Raw genomic sequence first — 20,399 nt, forward strand, 5'->3', positions numbered from 1 at the left:
GCAAAGAGCCTTTGGTGCTTTTACAATATTCCTCTCTCCATTAAGTGATAATTTAATGGCAAAGGAAAAGCAACAATGATGTGAAAAGAAAGTGCAAAAAAATAATGTGAGTGGACTCCAGGTCTTCTCAACCATTGATTAGAATCATAGACTAGTTTAGCCCTAGTTTATACCAGACTTAACATTAAGTCCAATTATAACGCCACAGCAACATTTTCTGTATGGCTCCACAAAACATAATGCAAAACTACTTCTGTGACACGTGGAGTCACCATTCACCTCTTTTCATCTGCCAGCCATGAGCTTAACTGAAAGGACATACCAAGCAGAAGCCCTATGCTATCCCCACCAGTTCCACTCTTCACTGTACGGGAACTCCAACCAGTCCAAGTTGTTAGGGCAAGAATACACAATTGGACCAAGGTGGATAGGAATTGTAGCCCTGTGTCACCCATACATTCCCTGGATACATTGAGAACCCATTTAAATGAGAACCTTGAGTACATGACACATAGGGACAGGAATCAAGAACCGTTTCCTGTTAAGAACTGGTACCAAATTCTCTCATCCATCGGAATCACATGCCACTGAGCTTATCAATTGTTTTCATCAGTGCCAGGATGTTTTTTAAACAGTTGGGCATTCCCAAACAGTGATTTCAAACTCATGAGTCTGTATTGCTGCAAACGTGCGATAAGACTCACTGCAGAGAGGAAGACACAGTCCAAGGCGTGGTTTCATTTCACAAAGAAACTCAGAGTCCACTATAACTCTTTATACACTGTGTTGACTGATGCTGAAACTTTTTTCTACGCAGAAAATTGATCAGGAATCAATAATGGAATCAACAAAGAACTGAACCGATAATCAGAATCAATAATGGTCCTGGTATCAATAAAATACTATCGATTCCCATCCCTAATGAAGCCACTGAATCCATCAGTAAGAATGATTGGTATAAGTCAGAATCAGTGCCGTGTAGAAGGTGAACCCGGTGTGCAGAAAAGATGTAGGACCCTCACCAGACCCATCAGGGTGTAATACTACAGTAGTTGTGTTGGTATTTTACTGTCACAAGCTTCTGCAACTTTTCCGTTGTCCTTTTCTCAAACACAGACCCCAATGTGATAAAATGTCCTACGCAGCACCATCTGAGAGGGTAACTGCTGTTGCATATCACTTATATAACTGTCTACACTGTAGGTGGGGAGGTGACCACTGGGACGGAGAAACTATGAACAAATTAGTCATTCTTGTATGGTTACACATTGTGCTTTTAGTAAGTGAAATAACAGTGGAATTCAACTCTACTCTTTGTGTTTTGCACTTTACAAACCGCCCATTGGTCTCAGCTCCAATACATGTTGCGCTATGATGAAGAAATCCTGCAATATGGATGTGCTTACCTCTTGCAGATAACTTTTTGGTGTTGATTATTTTGGCAGCATACTCCTGTCCTGTACACAGCTTAACACATCTGCGCACCACTGAAAAGGCTCCCCTGTAGAAACACAGAAAAAACATTTACTAAGCTTTGTCGCATTACTATCAGTGGATAACTGCCACCAACATAAAACAGGTTGATATTTGAGGTCCAGTTAATATAATATTTCTGTGCTTTAATTGCATTGTTCTTAATCGGTTAACTTGCTCACAAGTTACATTGCCAGGATTTGTCTGGTTCACAGGCTCTCATGACGATCCCCACACATAAAAAGTCATGATGCACAAACACTGTTGTCTTACAGCCACTTCATCTAAACTTTGGTATGAGCTCCTAAAGCCAATTTTCACAATATCTGAAAACTATAACCCAACATTTATATAAAATTGTGACTGGAAACACTCAATATCTGGATGTATTTGGCCATAAAACTAAACATCTTGAATATCAGCTGCTTCAAATATGAGTCACTTAATAAAACCCGACAGCAGACAGTTCTCCACTCTGGAGTGGACTGGCTTCACAGCCTTCTCCAGCCGTAGCCTTTTTATTTAGATCTGCCACAGTCTTACTGCCACTTTTGACAGTGAAAGGGTTGACTGGTGCCACTGGTCTGCCCCCACACCGAGGCAGTTACAGATAACCAACAAGGTCAGGGTTAAAGGTGAAAGTTGTCGGACCAGCTGACCTGAGACTTATGAGCAGAGACTGGGGGAAATATCTATGTGGAGACAGAAAACCCAGCAGTACTTCAATACTGTTTCAACACCTGATTTAAACAACAACAAGCTGAAGCAAGTTTGAAATGCCCCCGTCTCAGGGTTGGGACAGTCTAGTTAAAAAAATCTATGTTGACAAAGTGCTTTTCTTTAGTGAACATGTGTGCTGTGGCAAAAGATAAGACCCAAAAGCAAGAAACTCTCTAACACACAGTTGTGTAAGAGAACTGAATGGGCGACAAGAGCCACACACACACACACACACACACACACACACAAACAAACGCATATGTTACTGACACCAAACTCCACAGCTGTGCCTGGAAAGTTCACACTCCGTGAGGGAAGTATCTATGGTCGAGGCTAAATATGCTTTAACACACATACAGTTAAATAAGGTAACAGGTCATGAATCATTGCTTTTCAAAGTCTGGTTTGACGCAGAGAGAGTGGACATGGAGAGATCTGGATGGACCTCAGATTATTTTTGAAAAACATTGGTGCCTTCTGCAGTCAAGGGTTTAGTAACCAGATTACTCTGAGCCTCTGATGTGCTGTTATGGTCTCACAAGGTGCATGTGATGTAGAAGAATTACAGGAATTGTAAAAGCTTCAAGTCTTACCGAGACGAAACAGGATGATATCACAAACCTAAAGAAAAAAAGATTAAGTGTTCTTTATGAGCTCTGGCTGCTGTTATAGATTTCTTCTTAGCCGCCGTGTGACAAAAGGACAGGCTTTCGAGAGTTGCCCTTTGTTTCTCAATGAGTAACTGTGACAGGAAGCTACATTCAAGGCTTTGTGACTGTTCATATTATTGTACCTAGAAATGAAAATGCATGGTTTGCAGGATGCTTGTATGATCGTCTCATTTTGCCTGCATCACTGAAGTATAAGAAGATACTGATATTTTTGATTAATTCACTTTATAATATGAAAAAAAAAACATTTTCTAATTAATATATGATTCTGCAGCACACCAAATCCCAGATTCAAACATATTCTCTGGCAAAGGAAATATATTCTTTTATAAAAAATATTGAAACCCTACGGCAGAAACATTTCAGTGACACACTGCAGTAATATTAAAGGACCATGACGGTGTTTTAGCACACTTCCACCCAATTACTATACAAACAATATGTACTTAACAAGCATGCTGTGGTGTTTGCAGTAAAGTACGACAGACATGATTTGTAATAAATGGGCTAAACATACTAAACATAAAGCATAATGCACGGTGCCTAGATGTCACAAGCCCTGCAAAGAAAGTGAAGCCAATAGAGAGTGAGCGCACGACAATTAGCTCTCCTCAGATGTTGGATTAATATTACAAAGCTACAGAGAGCGATATCATGAGGACGCCAAGCCATTCACACCTGCGCTCTTTCCTCCGAGCTTTATGTGACTGGTTGAATTATAGGATTGGTCTATGAAAGATATTTTGCAGTGCAGGGTGTACAGATTAATCTCTCTCTCTATCACACAGAGAGCTTCAGAGCCAGTGCTTTCGACTGGAGAGTACTCTGCAGACGCTTTAAGATTTATCTGAATACAGCGAGGCCTACACATTTGATCAGTTGCATTCTTCACAACGTATTTTTTAATCAAGAGCCAGGACCAGAGCATTAAGTCTCACTGGGGTTGGGGATATATTGGAGTCAGACAACCAAAGAGTCCCGTGTTAACAATATTTATTACTTATGGGATGAAACGAGCATGGTGGGAATGCAGTGTTGTAAATTAGTCTAGCAAGAGCCTTTTTTCAGAGTCTGGTTAAAGGAATACTCCACCATTAACATATGTTCAGACTGTCAAACCTCCCGTAGGCTTGAGAGGTAACTCTGAAAGTTTTTAATCCGGCACTTCACTAAAGACAGCAGCTGAAACCAGTACAATGTTTTCAAATGGTGACCCAGTTTCAAGACAAAAAAACAGCAAATTAGCATCTATTCAGAACCACTCTTTAGTGTGTTTATACTCAGAAATATAAGACACCCACGATTGAGTATTATATAGTTAAAGTTCCTGTAGGTAAATTAGTATTTCCCTATATTTCTCTACATGACTTTAGTGTCCAACCTTTACTCTACAAAACCCACAGATAAATAGGACACATACTGTACACTGTTGTTTGTTGTGGTAGCTGGCTGTCATATAAACAGCACTGGGCCAATAAAGCTATCAGTAAATAACGAGAGATATGCATGATAATCAAACAACACCAGCGAGATGCATGACACCCAACAGCAGCAATGTAAACAACGGACGCCTGATGAGGAGTGATTTCTCTATCGTTCCCCTCACACCTCCGCCCTATCCTAGTGATACGATAACTATAATGCTGAAATATAAAGACCTGACCTTCATCTCCAATGCTCAGTAGTGAATTCAGTGGCCGTACTGAGCATTATGTTCACTTTTATCTCTTATGATCATACTGAAGTTAACCTATATGTTGTGTGGGGAGCTCAAACATTAACTTTTAAATGGCACTGCTGAACTCTTTTTGTCCTCTTTCTTTCAGACAAAGAGATGCATGCATGTATGATTAATACAGCTTTATGAGCGAAGATGGATGGGAGTTGTTTCGCCTGGTGCCACTGCACAATGTCTTATCTTGTGTTATCTGCCACCACAATGCTGCAAAAAAGCCTCCCAAGGAAGAGAGAGCTGTCACTCCTTCATAATGTGTTAAAAAGCTGTAAAACTATTTGTATTTATACAAAATATGGGTTCATCTAGATGGCGTTTATTCAGAATTTTAAATGGATGCCATAAAAAAGACAAAACAGGACACACGCTAATAAGGTTTTCAACAAAAAAAGATCAAAAAATTTGTAAATCTGTAAATTTAATTTTAAAACCACAACAATGTATTTACTTGTTCAGATCTCAGTTTTATAGCTTTGCAGATGACATTAATTAATTCTTCAAGAAGATATCTGGTCAAAGCACTCAGAAACCAGCCATAAAATACACATGCACATTAACTGTGTTCACCACATCTCTATAAAGGTCATGCAACTACTTGGAAAAAATCTAGTTTTTCTTTATAAACCGCAGTTGCCTTCTTTTCATCTGTGGTTCAAATGGTTGCACCACAATACACCCCACGTCCCTCCGTAACTCAACGTGAAACAAAGACACAACATAATACATCATATAACAGACAATACTGTCAGCGTTGCATTGCATTGGTGTGTTGGATGTCAGATTTTTGGGGAGCTTCAGAAACACTGCGAGAAGAGCGGGCATCTGTTAGAGAGAGACATTGACTTGCACTGAGAGAGAGAGAGAGAGAGAGAGAGAGAGAGAGAGAGAGAGAGAGAGAGAGAGCAGCGTATTTTGAGAGCTGTCATCCCGAAAAAGCGCACCACACACACACACACGCACACACACACACACACACACACGTACATACACACACACACACACACACACGTACAAACACACACAAGTACATACATACAGCTCTGCTCTGCCCTGCCTGGAAACCTTTTATCCACAATACACTGAACAACAAGGCACACATACCCCCCGACACAAACACATTAAACCCCTCCGGATACTCACTTCCCCAGCTCCTCGTATAGCTGATATTCGTCTGTGAATCGCGTACAGGTTGTCGTGGCCATGTCGCTCTCCTGTCTCTCGCTTCTTCGCTACTTTGACAGCTCCGGGGGGGAAATGCGGTTATTTTGCGCTAAATGTGCGTTTAAAATAAAGGTCCGCCCAGCAGCTAGACGGCCGTCGGAGCGGTGAGGTGCCTTGTTGAAGGAGGGTTTGATACGGACAGACGAAGCGACCAGGGTGGGTGTTCACTCTCTGGGTCTCTCTCCACTATCTGACAGCTACCGCGCTCTGCTCAACCGAGCCTCAATCAAGCTGTCTGACCACATGAGAGCGACTTCCTGTTGGGATTTCCAGAATAAAACGCAGCTTCGACATTCAAATGTTGATTATTATAACTTGAATAAACCGCGTCGTTTTTATAAATGCAATGTCCGCATATTTTGTGGAATAAACTCTTAATTAAAAAAGACATAACAGGGTAATCACGGGTGTTAACAATTATACTTATTAAGGTTAAGGTCCATTTAGTGTAGCAGAGTCTTTCCAGTGAGCCAACATCTATATATACTGTCAATGGCCAACATACACAATAGACTCTGTTTGACAGAGCCTTAATTAGTATCATTAGTAACACCTGTGTTTACACTCTTAGCTCAACTAGTCAAAATGGCTGCTGTCTATTGATTCTGATCATTTTATTTAATTGTAAATCCCTAAAGGACCCTGCAGAATAATAAGTTGTGTTAATAGTTGATGTGTTATTACCTTGTGTGCACAATATTTAAAAAAAATATTAGTTTGGAGTAACCAGTGCTGACAGATCCAACTACAGCCTATTGTTTCATTGAGCTAGTTAGCCAACTAGCCCATGCTATTGTAATAAATGCAGATGCTCCATTAAAGGTCCAGTGTGTAACATTGGCAACAGGATATAATATTCATTGGTATGTTTTCATTGGTGTATAATCACCTAAATATAGGAATTGTTGTGTTTTCGTTGCCTTAAAAAGAGACGTTTTTATCTACAGATGCTGCGATAGAACACTTGCTAACCTACTAACTACACAACTTTATCTTTCAATCAGTTCAATGCACCAAAGTTATCTCAGCACAGTCTTCATATGGAGAAGGACGACTAAAAAATGATATAGGGTCTACAATTGTACATATAAAATGTGGGAAACATCAAAGCATATACATTTTTAATGTATTTATTTGAGTTTATTAATTTAGCTTTACCATTATCACTGACTGGAGGAGGTCACGCTTACCCGCCTTTTCTAACTGGGATCATCTGGAATTTTTCTTCAGTTTATTTTGAAGGTATAACTTCCGCTCTTGTACTGAGTCAGACTAACTTGACACAGTCCCGAGTCCCACTGAGCGGCGGTGCAGGAGTGGCTCTCTGCCGCCCTCTGGTGGACACAGCCCGCAACGGCACAGCGCGGGAACGTAATCGAACACACTTCCCGCCTGCACGGTGCGTATTTCCAAATAGGGGCAAATATGAGAGAGCTGGTTAGTGCCTTCAAAACGTGCCGCCATATGTGTTGTAAATGCGTGCGTTTGTGTGGATTCAAGCAGGACGATGTGAACTGTTGCACGGTTTAATCCACAAAACAATACAGAAGGATTGATATTATCCCTGAACTTAGTTTTTAGAAAGACATAATTCAGACATCCCAGCAATAACAGACTGGTGTGTTAGGCTGTGGAGACATACTGCAGGTATTAGATACAAAGCAGCTGGCTTTCATTGCATGATAAATGTGCAGATGCAGGTTGATTAAATTCTGTGTACTGCAATATTTAATGTGTAAAATCACAATACAAAATTTATTTTTGCTGTTTGTAATTAACTTAGTGCCATTAAAAATACTAAACTCAGAGTCCAAATGTTATTCCCCCAACAGAACCCCACCAACCTAAGACATGTGGACAAGCCACCGACCTTGAACCAAAAGATCTTTCACTTTTTTTGACGGGTTTATAATGTTTAATAAATTCCTTGTATTTAAATTTATAATATTTTTGTCTAATTTGTTATTTTATTCAAATACTTCAATCAACCCAACATGTGTAAAATGTGTGTAATCGTCTCCCCAAATGTACTGAAGTGTTACAGGGGACATGCTCTCTCATCATTCATTTGATCTCTTTCATCCGTATTTTAAATTCTTCGAGACAAAAAAGAAAAATGTGTTTCTCTTTGCTTTAAGTGAACGGGTCAAACAAAGCGGACATGCAGTTTAACCAGCAGCCCACGTCCTCTCAGTCAGTGTGATCCCACCAGAATCTAACTGGGCAGCATCCAAAATGCTTTAGGATACAAATTCACACTGCCAACAACAAGTACACAGACACACAATGACAAATAATTTGAATGTTCTGTTTGTCTTTTTCTTCACAATGACGATGAAGATGAATACTGCGAATATGGAAAGGGAAGAAATGACTGAATCCAAAAATACAGGCTGTGAGCTCAGACTTCAGAGGAGACGAACTGTAATTCAATTAGAGATGGTTACATTTAATCAACTTAATTATCTTTTCCTGCAGGAATTTGTTCTTTAGCCATTCTGGCAGTGTGACTCTAGGCACGGCAATGTCGGCCTGTCAGTCTGTCCATCACTTTGGTCCACACTGAATTATTTTAACAGCTATCGGACCGATCAATAACATTTATTGTACAGACATTCATGGTACCCGCAGGATGAACCCTAATGACTCTGGTGATTCTCTGACTTTGAATCTATCGCCACCACGAGGTTCACATTTGTTGGGGTGTTTTTGTTTGAAAGGTGGGAGAGAGACGGGGGGAAGGGCCACAGGTTGGATTTAAACACATGGCCGCTGTGAGCTATCCCCACATTTGTGGTTTTGAGTCAAATGTCTCAACAACTATTGTTGTTATGCTCATGATCCGCAGAGAATAAGTTTGGTGTCTTCTCTAGTGCCATCATGTGGTCAACACTTCACTTCTGACTCCTGAAAGACAGAGAAGAGTATGTGAATGTGACCAGTTATTGGATGGTACCAGTGATGGACAATATTCTCCATCAGCGTGGGCAAAATACACAGATCAGCTAAACTCTGACAGTAACAAAGCTGTTATCTGTACTCTCTTGTGAGCATAGAGCAGCGTGTAACACATTCAGCTAGCAGCTCCTCATTTCAGGCAGTGCTGACCGCTTCTTTCACCGGTTTAAATGACAAACAGCAGCAGCAGGTCACATTAACTGTCACTAATAAAGGTTAATTCTGCGAATAACTTGATGGCAGAACAAATTACGCTTGGCTGTTGTCTGGTTTGTTTGCTCTCTGCAAATATTCAAAGAACACCACTGTACAATGCAGGTGGACTGGTAGTCCCAACAACTCCCGCAGAGTGATACGTCTCCTCTCTAGCAGATCTCTTCAGGGCCATTATGAATCAAGACCTTCAGCATTTGGATCAAATAATGTAGCTTGTGAAAAATAAGAACTCATGCCCCGCCCCATTACAATCTGATTTTCAATGAGCACAGTGAAACGTTCAGCAGATGAATGTGAAAACAACCTTCTAGTGTCAAACTCTGCACATACATCATTCTGCACAGTGAGGCTTCAAACATCCAACAGAAAAAAAACAACACATTTTTAAGTGGTTGGGGACTTTAATGAACATTTGTGTAAATACAAGCATTGGATCGGCTCCAGTTTAGGCAGATACCCTGTATTCAAGGACTCGGATCTGAAAAAAACCTGACTTGACAGTACAACCCTAGTACTTTGTGTACTAGTGCCAATACACCAAACTAATACGTGCTAGCATTCAGCTCAGAGCACCACTGTGTTTAAATACAACCTCACGCCATGGCTGTGGACTCTTTGTGGTGTTGTTGGATGGTTTGGGCAATCAAATGTGAAAAAATACCACTGACACCAAACCCCCCCTCCCCTGATAGAGCCACATGCTTGAGTGCTTCACACCCTTGCAGCAACATAATTACAATGTTATTAGTTCATTGATTATCCACTTGGACTCATTAGACAGTTGCCCTTTTGGATTCCTGAGTCACATCTTCATCAGATGTGACAGGACGACGTCTAAGATACAACTTTAGAAACTTTAATCAAGGTTCAATTAAATGCTTTATTTATTCATAATATTATGCACGCAGAAAATACTGTGGGCATCTCACACACACACACACACACACACACACGCACACACGCACACACGCACAACTCAGGCAGGGATCAGAGAACTGCCAGGACACAGGAATAAATTAACATCATAAACACATTTTCAGAACAGCATGGATCACATTCAACACAGCACACACACACACGTCACAGTCATATCAGTAAATGATGTGTCTCGTAAGATGTCCCAATGCACTGCCTGACAACAGGCCTTTCATATTTCCTCATAATAATTTCTAGTTGTTTGAGGCGAATACACTGCAGTGACATCTTTTATAGACGATAATGCACCCAGAGAGGTCAGAAAATGTATGATTATGATTGTGTGTGTGTGTGTGTGTGTGTGTGTGTGTGTGTGTGTGTGTGTGTGTTAAGTCACTGCAGAAGCCTGACAGAGTTGACATGGAGATGGTAGAGGAAGTCTGCATAGGACGCTCCTCCGTTGGGACTCTTATCCTCCACCAGGTGGCGTTGCAGGGCCTCCTCGCAGGCGTCGCCCTGCTTCACCACCCACAGCTGAGACAGAGAAACAGTCTCATCAGTGGCATCAATCAACATCCCACTTTTGGTTCCCTGAATTTAAATATTACAGCTCTTTCAGGATTGTCTGAATTACCTTCTACATAAATGAAATGATACATTTTGACAGGTTAAAACAAGGAAAGAATAATGCTGTAACAACAGGTCAGAGATTATTGATATTCTGATAACTAGCTGACAAAGCAAAATTACTATTATACTATAATTACTTAGCGTAGCCAATTCTAAACAATTGTAGGTCTGCTGTATTTATCTCATCACCACCGGACAGCTGTGGGAAACAAATCCAATGATCAGCTTGGAATGAACTCTAGGTGCATGGAGTCAATATTATATTTTGCATTGTTGGTTTCCTCAGGAGGCAACTCAAATTTACAATAAATCTGACACGACATAAAGGAGAAGTGGATACAGAGGAGATATTAATCAACCTCACGTACTGAGACAGCGACTGTGTAATATACAGTAAGGCCACAAAGGTTGGCTGACTCATGAGGCGGAAATATAAAATCTTCGCTGCAGCTACAGCAGGACACTCAGCAGCGGCTCACCTTGCGGGCACAAGGTGCCTCGGCGTTCAGTGAGTTGATGAGGGATCGAACACTGATGGACAGGGGGTTTTCAAGAACTGGTAGCTTGGTCTGAAGGAACACAAAAGCATCAGAAACAGACAGTAAACAGGGTGTCCTTAGAGCCCGTTGGGTAAAATCAGTGTCATAAAAATGATATTATGAGTCTTCTTTATATTAAACTAGATCTTTTTATTCATCATTCCCAACTCCCTGTTTCTCTCTTCTCAATAAGTTTCTCTTAAAATTACATACACACTTTATAAAATACTGTTTATAGCTGTATGTGCTTATTATTCTTCTTTTATTTTTTTCAAATTAAACATTTACAAGGGGATGTGGCCAGTTAGAAGATATTTCATTTTTACATGCATTGTGAATGAAAAGTCTTATAAAACAAATTCTAAACCATTCTAAATAATTAGAACTGTTTTAATTTGCTGGATATACTCACTGTAACAAGGATACATCTTTTGTTGTAGATGCAGCACTACTGTATCCTTTGAACCTCTTACCTCTCCAGAGGGCAGTGAGGAGAAACAGCTGGTGTTGAAGAGCTCGACCAGGGTGCATGCTGCAACTTGGGCACCCACCCAGAGCAGCAAGGTGAGGGGTGCATGAACCAAATATAGACCTCTAGGCTCCAGGCTGGCGGCACAGCAGCGCAGTGCCTCCTCTAGGTTTGGAGAGCTGGAGCTGTCAACTGACAGCGCCTGCAGGTGAAAAAGGAGATAAAAATGTGCTGATAAGTACCAAAACCACAAAGACAAGAACAACTATAATGCAGGGACTGCTCTGTTAATGAAGTGACAGTCACCCCTTACCGAGTGTTCAAAGTTTGGTTAGTATAAATACAGGTCTACACTAAAGCAGTGCTTGAGAAACTTTGTTTTGCCATTAAAGCGGGTGCTCTAACATCAGCCTGTGAATGCCATGTTGAACCAGCATGTTTCTACAGTAGCCCAGAAAGGACAAACCAAACACTGGCTCGAGACAAGGCCGCAGCCACCGTAGTTTCTCCTTCACACTTGGAAGGGGAGGGTAAAGTGCGGGAGTTAAGATCTGCACTTACACCGCTAGATGCCTCTAAGTCCCACACACTGGACCTTAAACAAAAAGCAACAACACACACCACAAGTATCAACCCAGTGCATCTCTCATATAAACCTGCTGCTACTCTTCAGAACCATTTGACTTATGACCACAAAGAATTATTGCCACTTTTTAGAAGTTATTTCATGTTAAGTGACAGTAGGTGACAGTCAGCTAAAGCTAAGTTTTATTTATTGATACCTCCCAAACAGCAGTTGTGATAAAAGGGTTTGTGCGTGGGTTTTTGACTGCCAGAGTTAGTATTTTTGGTTAGTATTGAATATTCTGTCCTCTGGTGCATAACTTCAGCCTCACTCTGATCAAGACAAACTCCCACGTGTTGATGGTACTGACCAGAGGCAGCAGCAGAGGGTAGAAGTGTGTGGAGGTGCTGCGGGTGTCCATCCTGAGCACCTGGCAGCGCTGCTGCAGCCGCTGGTGGATGGAGCTCCTGAGGCCCGGCAGCAGCACCTCGCTCTTTCTCAGACTGTTGATGTAAACAGGAAGAGCTCGCAGGTACTGAGGGAGGACCAGCTACAGGACACACACACAGAGTACAGTGCGGTACAGTAGTTAATAAAAAGAGAAGGATGATGCCACCTGATGGTGGTAGGTTAAGTAAAAAAAAGGTAGAGGTCTAGCCCTGCAAAGACAAAATCATAAATAAAAGACTAACATAAAGACTACTCATTCTGTTTTTTCTCTACAATAACTGAATCAGCATTTATAGTTATGAGTATATTTCATGTTTCCAAACCTCACCTGACCAGCAGACACTGAGGCAGAGCAGCAGTGTTTGCGGTAGGATGCCAGTGCTTCTGTTACCTCCGTCTGCAGTTCCTCCCTCAGCTCCTGTAGAGGGCGCTCCAACACTGCACAGTAAACTACACAGAAACACCAAAACACAACTTTATGTTGTCTTATGTGACACTTAAAAATATATTTCCCCCCCACTTTTTTGAGAACAAATGATACCATAACTAAGAAGGCATTTTACATACACTGCATTCAACGTTATTTATACTTTTATATCCTGATACTACGCACTAATATTATCAGTTATTTCACTGTACTGTATAAGATAATGATCTCCGACAGTATTGCAGAGGGTACAGCGCAGATTATTGGACTGCCTACTTTCTCATAAGAGTTTATTAATTTAAAAACATTTACGCTATTTTTCCCAAATTGACAATTATTTAGCTATTTACAACTGAACTGGTGCTGATAAGAATTGCATTTTATTTAATTCAATTCAATTCAATTTTATTTGTATAGCGCCAATTCATAACAGAAGTTATCTCAGGACACTTTTCAAATAGAGCAGGTCTAGACCGAACTCTTTAACATTATATTATATATATATATATATATATATATATATATATATATATATATATATATATATATTATATTAACATTTACAGAAGAAGATCTACATGATGCACTGATCTATAGTAGAAGATCTTCTCACTCTTTTTGCAGTAGAAGGTGAGTAGTGTTTGGGCCTGGTACTGCCGGAAAGTGTCCTGCAGTTGACGTGAGCATCGCAGGGTCAGAGTGTGAACCCTGGTCCTCCTGTCCCCTGTCTGGGTGCTGTAAGATAATACAACCTGACAAACAGGAAGAGAGAGAGGATTATGGTTAAACAAAAGTTTAAGGGAACATTTAGTCTGTAGGTAAGCTACAAATGTGGCATCATAGGGTATTTCTAAAATCAACAGATTTACTCTGGACTGAGTTACTGTTTTATTAACAACTGATATAAGAACTGATAATATAATATTATAAAATGATATATAAAATGTATTCAGATTCAATTAAATCTCTGCTAACAGAAGGGCTTGGATGACAGAAACGGCAATAAAAGGGCCAGGTCTCTAAATTTAACCTATTTCTGATCTGATAATGATAATGAACCCACCTGTACGGCGACACCTCTCGTCTCATCCAGAGCTCTGGTGTGTGCCAGCTCCACAGCCAGGGTTGTAAAGCAATCAAGAGTTGCCATAGTGACGTTGCCAGGGTTAGGCCCAGGGATGAAAAGTCCGTAACAGCCGGACACACGCAAATCTGGTGAGACAGGTACAAATAGTGGAATCACACGTACTTGTTAAAGGCAGTGGCTGAATAATCACACACTCACACAAATAAAAAGAATCTCACCTTTGCTGACAAAAATCCTGAGCTCAGCCTTGTAGCCTGTGTCTGTCTCTACAGTCGTCTTTAGATCGGTGCAGAAACGCTCTCTGTCCAATTCTCCCTGTAGTAGGAATTTAAAAAATACCAGTTTACATTGGGACCTCTAACTCATCTGTATGCAAAGCAATGCAGTTAAAAACACTGCTTCCATGTTGCTCTATTGGCCACTACAAAGTGCTGATAGAAGCTGAATAATTAGCCATATTCAGTGCAACATAAATCAACAGAAAGCTAATCACCAACAATTTGCTAGATGTTTTTATAGCAAGTTGTGGAAGGCAACTCTTTGCAAAGCTAAAAGCTAAAAACAGCTGTCAGTTGTGTATTTTAACTTATTTTAGTTAGCAGACAGAAATCACAGTGGTAGAAATCTTCTCCTCTAAATTTCCCAAAATGTCATTTTCAACACAATGGCTAATCAATTACTAAAATTAGATTGCTTCTTTATGTAGTTAATTTTACCCCATTTCCAGTGCTATGATGGGAGGAGCTGTTGATATACCTGGAGGTGGCTGTAGGTGTGCAGAGCTCCACCTGTTAGATATGGAATGTGTCCTGGCCAAGCCCCGCCCACGTCTTGCTGGGAGAGGACAAACAGGTGAACGCCGCAGCCTTGACTGACGCACTCCTTGGCCAATGAGACAGCTTGCTCTGACGGCTGAAAGATGGACTGGGAAAAACAAAAGGAGAGAGAATTATTGCAACCATGCAACTCTCTTCATATGCCCATCTGTACAGGAAGGTCAGCTACAGAGCAGAACCACTTAAGTACCTTTGGTTTGTTTGAGCCAAAGAACCCTGAGGGTGAGTTTGTGTGTCCCATCTCAATCAGAGGGGCAGTATGGAAGATCAGCAGCTTGCCAGGACAACCTAGGGCCTAGAAACAAACAAAATCAAATCTTTAAATTAGATCATGACACTGTCAGCTGTTGAGAGAGGATGCAGTTAATGTGGTAAAGTGACACTGATCATTGACAGCTTGTACAATAAACACATAACAAACTTTCAATAAACTTTGAAGAAAAGCGTAACAGTAAAGTGTGTGCAGTGATAACTGACCTGCAGTACAGCTAGCCCTGCTTTGACAGGCAGCTCCATGGGAACTCCGCTTGAGTCATCACACTCTGAACTAAACTGAGGAACAAGCTGCAACACACTGCACACACAGACAACAGGCAGATAATGATCACCAAAGAAATCCAAAGTTACTTTCTGGGCATAGACAAAATCTTCTGGTAGTGGCCATATTTTGCTGATCGGTCCGCATCCAGCTTCTGGACTCAGTTGTTATAAAGTGGAACCTTTCAAAATTAAGTCAGTCAACACGTCTGTTACCTGTCAATACTGTCTATACAGTCTTGTAGGGACACCAGAAGCCCCTCCCTCACAGGAAGCTGCAGTTCTTCTGTCTCTGTGATGACCAGCATGTGTGGGCGGGACAGGGCGGGGCTGAGGTCGTACAGGTGAATCCTGCTGTCATATGTCATCAAACCAACTCGGACGTCTGACGAGGACTCCCCATCCTCCCTACATGAATAAGATGAAACTTGCTAGCTGGAAACAAGATCAATGCCACTGTTTTGCCAGTATTTCCAAACCCTCATAGGGATATTACTGAGCATGCAGTAAAAGAGTGTGTGTGAATATATAATTAGGTAGGAGTGTGCTTTACCTCTTCAGAGAGGTCAGCAGAGTAAGTATTTGTTGCGCTGCAAACTCCAAATGTCCTCCTCTCAGTGCTGAGGCAGACACATCTATGGCTAGAAGCAGTGCAGCAGGCTCACCCTGAAATAAAGTACAACAGTTTACACACACAAACGGTTAGATATAACAGTTAGGTTAATTAGGTAACAGAAATCATTACAAATGGGGGTGTTCCAATTAAAAACTAATCAAATAAGCCCCTAATGACCCAAAGTACAGTATTTCTGTTGGAGGCTTTAGCATTATTGTATTAAGAAGTTAATGTCTTAGACACACAGAATCCAGACTGCTACTTCCCACCACACACACACCCACACACAAACACACACCCCCCCCCCCCACACACACACACACACACGTTTGACAAAGCCCATATTCAAGAGCAGGTAATAACGACAACTAACATGCAAACCAATATAACAACTGTAGAGGGTGAAACTAACCTTCTGAGAATTAAGTATCTCGTATGATCCCATACTGAGTTCTGGCCTCTTGTCATTATCCATCCGAACCCCCTCCACCCCTTTGGTGGGCTGGTAGTGTTGCCACGGCACTGAGAGAAAAGAGAGGAGAGAAAAACTGTTGCTGCGTGCAAAGTAAGCAACATTGATTCTTGAATATTCATATCTGTGGATTAGAGCTGAATTGCTAGTCAGTTAATGGATTAGTTGATAAATAGAGAATAAGCAGCATCAATTTTAATTTTATTTTGTTTTTGTCTTTTTGTATGAAATGTGCAATATGAATAAAGTTTGGTATTAGAGAGACCATACTTGTGGCGTCTTTTCTGTCAAACAGACACTGAACCCGAACTACATCACGCATGTGCGCAGATGATCAATGTTAAATCTTACCTTCGCTGAGTTTACCACAGAAGGGGCAGTAAAACCTCTGACCACAGTCCTGCCAGCCCATCGCCGGGCACATGGATGCTCCGCACCAACCACAACCCATAACACACTCTGGCTCTTTGCACACTGGCAGGGGGTTCTAAAGGCAACACACACACATTAACACATTAAATACACCTGTTTATATTTCCACAAAAACCTTCACGTTACAACTTTAGCATTATAAAATGGCTTCAAGTGTTTTGTTGCTGCCATTATTTTTCTATTGCTTACATCTATTTCTAATAAATAACAGAATAAGCAGAGTAGCCATAAAACTGACCTCTCCAGCATTTTGTTTTGCCAGTGGGCTGACCAGAGCTCCCAGCGGCAGACGGCTCAACAGGGCAGTCTGACCTTCACAGGGCACGCAGTACGAGGTGGAGCGGATGGCGAAAGGACTCGCATTACCTAGAGTTCAACACAGACAAGGCCAGGAACGACATGAAGGGAATGGAAATACTGTGAAACTCAATATAGTGACCAGAAGGGTTGGAGGGAGGAAAAAACGGACACACTGACACATCAACATATCATATTTAAAATTCAGAAATAAAAATGATTTATTTTACCATTGGTCAAAGTACCAAAAACATTCACTGTTTAAGGAAAAAAAGTTACTTAAATTTCAGGCATACCATATGCTGTAAGTCATGTTGATGCAGTGGGAAGTATGCTATCTGATGTTGAGTGCATTTACCCCTGTCCTCTATGATACAGGTAGTAGTTGCCAGCGGAGGAAGACGGGAAAAAGGCTCTGAGACGAAGACCTTGCCCTCCCACTCTGCCTTGTCCTCTGCAATCACCTTCACCTGAGACAGATAGAGAGACACAGGTGTAACCTTATCAATCAGGAAGACTATGGAAACACTACACTATATCCAAATAGGATAGGATCTCTAATAAAATATCTATATTCATACAATAGTTACATCCAATGTATAAAACATGTATGAAATCACTAATAAGCACATATGTAACCAAACAGTCTTGGAATGAGCTCATTGCCAAAGAAACACAGTATATCAGACATTTGGTAGTTTTCTTAAAGACATACTGTACAAGGCAACACACATCAGAGGCGTATGATGCAAAGCTTCATGTGTTTAATCCTTAAAGGTAAAAACCTGAAACATGGCGGGCAGTAAATAGTCTTTCATAGTCAGCTGCACAATTCAGTCAAGAAAAGATGTTAAGAGACAAACAAGAGAGAGAATGAAAGAACTGACCGCACTGGGCAGGAGCTCTGGGTCCAGACCGTAACGAGACTCGGAGTTAGGAGACTGCAGAGAGAAGAATTTTATGACTCACTCTCAAACCTTGACATTATTATAAAACACAACATTTTGTTTTTCTAGACTGTATATTCAATCAGATTATTAATCTTGAGCCTAAAAAGACATCTTTTCATTCTGAGGGATGAAAACAGAAATGAAAATGCATTTTTAATTAATAGAGAAAATAATCTGCAGATATATCGTGTCAGAAATCTCTACGTCTCTACATTAAAGAGTTTTAATGCTGTTAGTATATTTTCCCCACCTGTGGCGTACTGTTTGTGTCCTGTGCAGCCGCACTGGGAACAAACTCATTGATGGTTCCTGAGGAGAAGCAGAAGAGTTACACACTGAGGGAGACAATGGAGGAAAGATCCAGACAGACAGTGTTATATACTGAAGTGATGGATGGTGGTGGTATACACCCTGAAAGATAACCTGTGGTGCTCTATTAAACTGTTTATGGTCTGCAGTGATGTTGGTAGTTCATTTAATTTAAATAGACAGCTCCCACAGGAGGCTCTGAAACATGCATGTAAGCACGTCATGCTCATTTAGAAATAAACCTACCTCTACAGTGTGGTGTCCACTGAGGCTGCTGTTGGACAGGAGAGGTGGGTGAGGCAGGATTGTGGGCGTATACACCAGGGGACTCCACATTGGCCCTCTCAAATGCAGACTGGGCTGTGCACTGCGGACTCTGGTTTACACATTGTCCAAATGATGGGGAGCTGATGGGCAGATGTTTTTGATGTGGTGACTGAAGTCCATTCAGTAAACCCTGGTGTGCGTGTGGGGGCTGGAAAGGGGAAGACGTTGCTTGGTATGGGCTGTAAGGGGAGTAAAATGGCATTTGCAGTGGCTTGTAAGGCTGTGTCCCTTGATTAATAAGCGGGAGAGAACATGGAGGTATATTTCTTCCTTGGCTTGCAGCTGGAGCCATGGATGCATCAGGAACGATTCGCTGCACACCCTGATTAGCATTATTAGCATATAGTGTGCTGTGATGAGCGTCGTTTGTGGATGAAAAGGCGGTGAGGTCGCTCTGGCAGCCCTGGTTGGATGCCTGCAGGTGGTCATAGCAGGGTCTCTGTTCAGATGGCGAGCCCAGGCTGAGATGCTGGAAGCTGGGCAGAGGGTTGCAGGGGGGTCCTTGAGGTGAAGCTGGGGACCAGCCGTTCTGTCCTGCCCACGGCTGACAGGGTGTCTGGCTCTGATTGGCTGTCGGGACGTCCATCATCCTCCATAACCATCACTGATAGGTGTGTTTCTCCTTGGAGGCGGGACCTAGCGAGGCAACATAAACATGCAGAACTGATGCTGAGGGTCGTGATGTGATTCTCAGTTATCATCTGAGACAGGCCGAATACATCTTACTGCCGGTTACTGCAGATAGATTAAGCCTACCTGCAACACATAACTACACAAATTAGCTTTTTTTGTTTGATTACTCATCTTTAAAAACGTCTTGTGACTATGACTGTCATCCCACCAGCAGGTTAAATAACCTTACAATGACTAAACGCATGACTATGAGAACAAAACGTCGGAAAATGACAATTAACGCTAATTAACGTTAACTAACGTTAACTAACGTTAGTTTATTTGAATTGTTCGCCGTTACTGTAACGTTAGTATTCTGTAACGTTAGTATTCTGTAACGTTAGTTAACGTTGGCTAACGTTAGGTCAATACTGTTAGCGAGCAACCACAGACATGAACGGGCTCGACATGGACATGGTGCTGCCAGCTTCTCCACATAAACGACCAGGGTGATATTAAAAGCTGAATCTGAAGGAACAATGTTATTTTAAGCAATAAAAGATTAGAGTCGATACCTTTGGACATCAACGGAAAGTGGCGCTTTGCGTGCGGCCGCACTTGTTCAACGTTACTAACGTTACCGTCAACATTTCCCCTCTGCGACAAACACTTCAGACAGACTAAAATTAATTATTGGCTCGTCTTTGCGTTATAATAACACACCATTGAAAGATAATAAACTGTTACATGATTAACTTTATGATTTTAGACCACAACACGACCGGTAACATCCATGAACCTCACTGACTCCTGAGCCTTTGAAGCAGTTAGCCTCAAGCTAGCAACTGTCACTGTAACGCATTTCCGCTTGATTTTTCAAAGTAAAATCCCGCGACACTTGGATACAAGAAATAGAGAATTAAAAAAACTAATTA

The 20,399-nt window shown here is 41.4% G+C and overlaps 2 protein-coding genes across 51 annotated transcripts in view; both read right to left on the reverse strand.

The window, feature by feature from the left end:
• Nucleotides 1-6,047, reverse strand: part of camk2b1 (calcium/calmodulin-dependent protein kinase (CaM kinase) II beta 1) — a 71,579-nt gene extending 65,532 nt beyond the window's left edge. For 21 of the 49 annotated variants that reach the window (XM_051423861.1, XM_051423859.1, XM_051423865.1 and 18 more), the window contains exons 1-2: nucleotides 5,740-6,046; nucleotides 1,407-1,501 (exon numbers count right to left, since the gene is read on the reverse strand). In XM_051423861.1, coding sequence (XP_051279821.1) covers nucleotides 1,407-1,501; nucleotides 5,740-5,801 — 157 coding nt within the window. In that variant the 5' untranslated portion in view covers nucleotides 5,802-6,046. Of the gene's footprint in view, nucleotides 1-1,406; nucleotides 1,502-5,739 lie in introns of all 49 variants that reach the window. The other 28 variants (XM_051423888.1, XM_051423874.1, XM_051423868.1 and 25 more) reach the window with 5 other exon arrangements.
• A 3,328-nt stretch (nucleotides 6,048-9,375) lies between these two features.
• si:dkey-13n15.2 (protein transport protein Sec24C) lies at nucleotides 9,376-20,317 on the reverse strand. Of its 2 annotated transcripts, none has more exons than XM_051423814.1 (21): nucleotides 20,040-20,316; nucleotides 18,772-19,488; nucleotides 18,467-18,525; nucleotides 18,154-18,207; nucleotides 17,625-17,736; nucleotides 17,208-17,335; nucleotides 16,889-17,024; nucleotides 16,478-16,587; nucleotides 16,003-16,115; nucleotides 15,666-15,857; nucleotides 15,390-15,486; nucleotides 15,103-15,207; nucleotides 14,833-15,000; nucleotides 14,295-14,391; nucleotides 14,053-14,201; nucleotides 13,603-13,741; nucleotides 12,891-13,012; nucleotides 12,483-12,662; nucleotides 11,552-11,749; nucleotides 11,019-11,108; nucleotides 9,376-10,443 (listed from the first exon to the last, which is right to left on the reverse strand). In XM_051423814.1, the coding sequence occupies exons 2-21, from the start codon at nucleotides 19,439-19,441 to the stop codon at nucleotides 10,303-10,305; spliced, it is 3,060 nt and encodes a 1,019-aa protein (XP_051279774.1). In that variant the 5' UTR covers nucleotides 19,442-19,488; nucleotides 20,040-20,316; the 3' UTR covers nucleotides 9,376-10,302. The 2 variants fall into 2 exon arrangements, 1 of the variants encoding a protein (XP_051279774.1); XR_007887559.1 differs by having other exon boundaries at nucleotides 10,243-10,443; nucleotides 11,491-11,749; nucleotides 20,040-20,317.
• Between the last annotated feature and the right edge of the window lie 82 nt (nucleotides 20,318-20,399).

The sequence above is a fragment of the Dicentrarchus labrax genome, unplaced genomic scaffold (genome assembly GCF_905237075.1).
Source record: "Dicentrarchus labrax unplaced genomic scaffold, dlabrax2021, whole genome shotgun sequence".
Lineage (NCBI taxonomy): Eukaryota > Metazoa > Chordata > Actinopteri > Moronidae > Dicentrarchus > Dicentrarchus labrax.

What these genes read in the sequence shown, in the direction of transcription:
- si:dkey-13n15.2 (XM_051423814.1), bottom strand. Translation starts at nt 19,441, where the DNA reads ATGATGGACGTCCCGACAGCCAATCAGAGCCAGACACCCTGTCAGCCG. An exon ending in CTGTATCATAGAGGACAGGG is followed by an intron (nt 17,336 to 17,624) that starts GTAAATGCACTC and finishes GTTGAACTCTAG; the next exon opens with GTAATGCGAGTCCTTTCGCC. An exon ending in ACCCTCTGCTGCTGCCTCTG is followed by an intron (nt 11,750 to 12,482) that starts GTCAGTACCATC and finishes TTTCACCTGCAG; the next exon opens with GCGCTGTCAGTTGACAGCTC.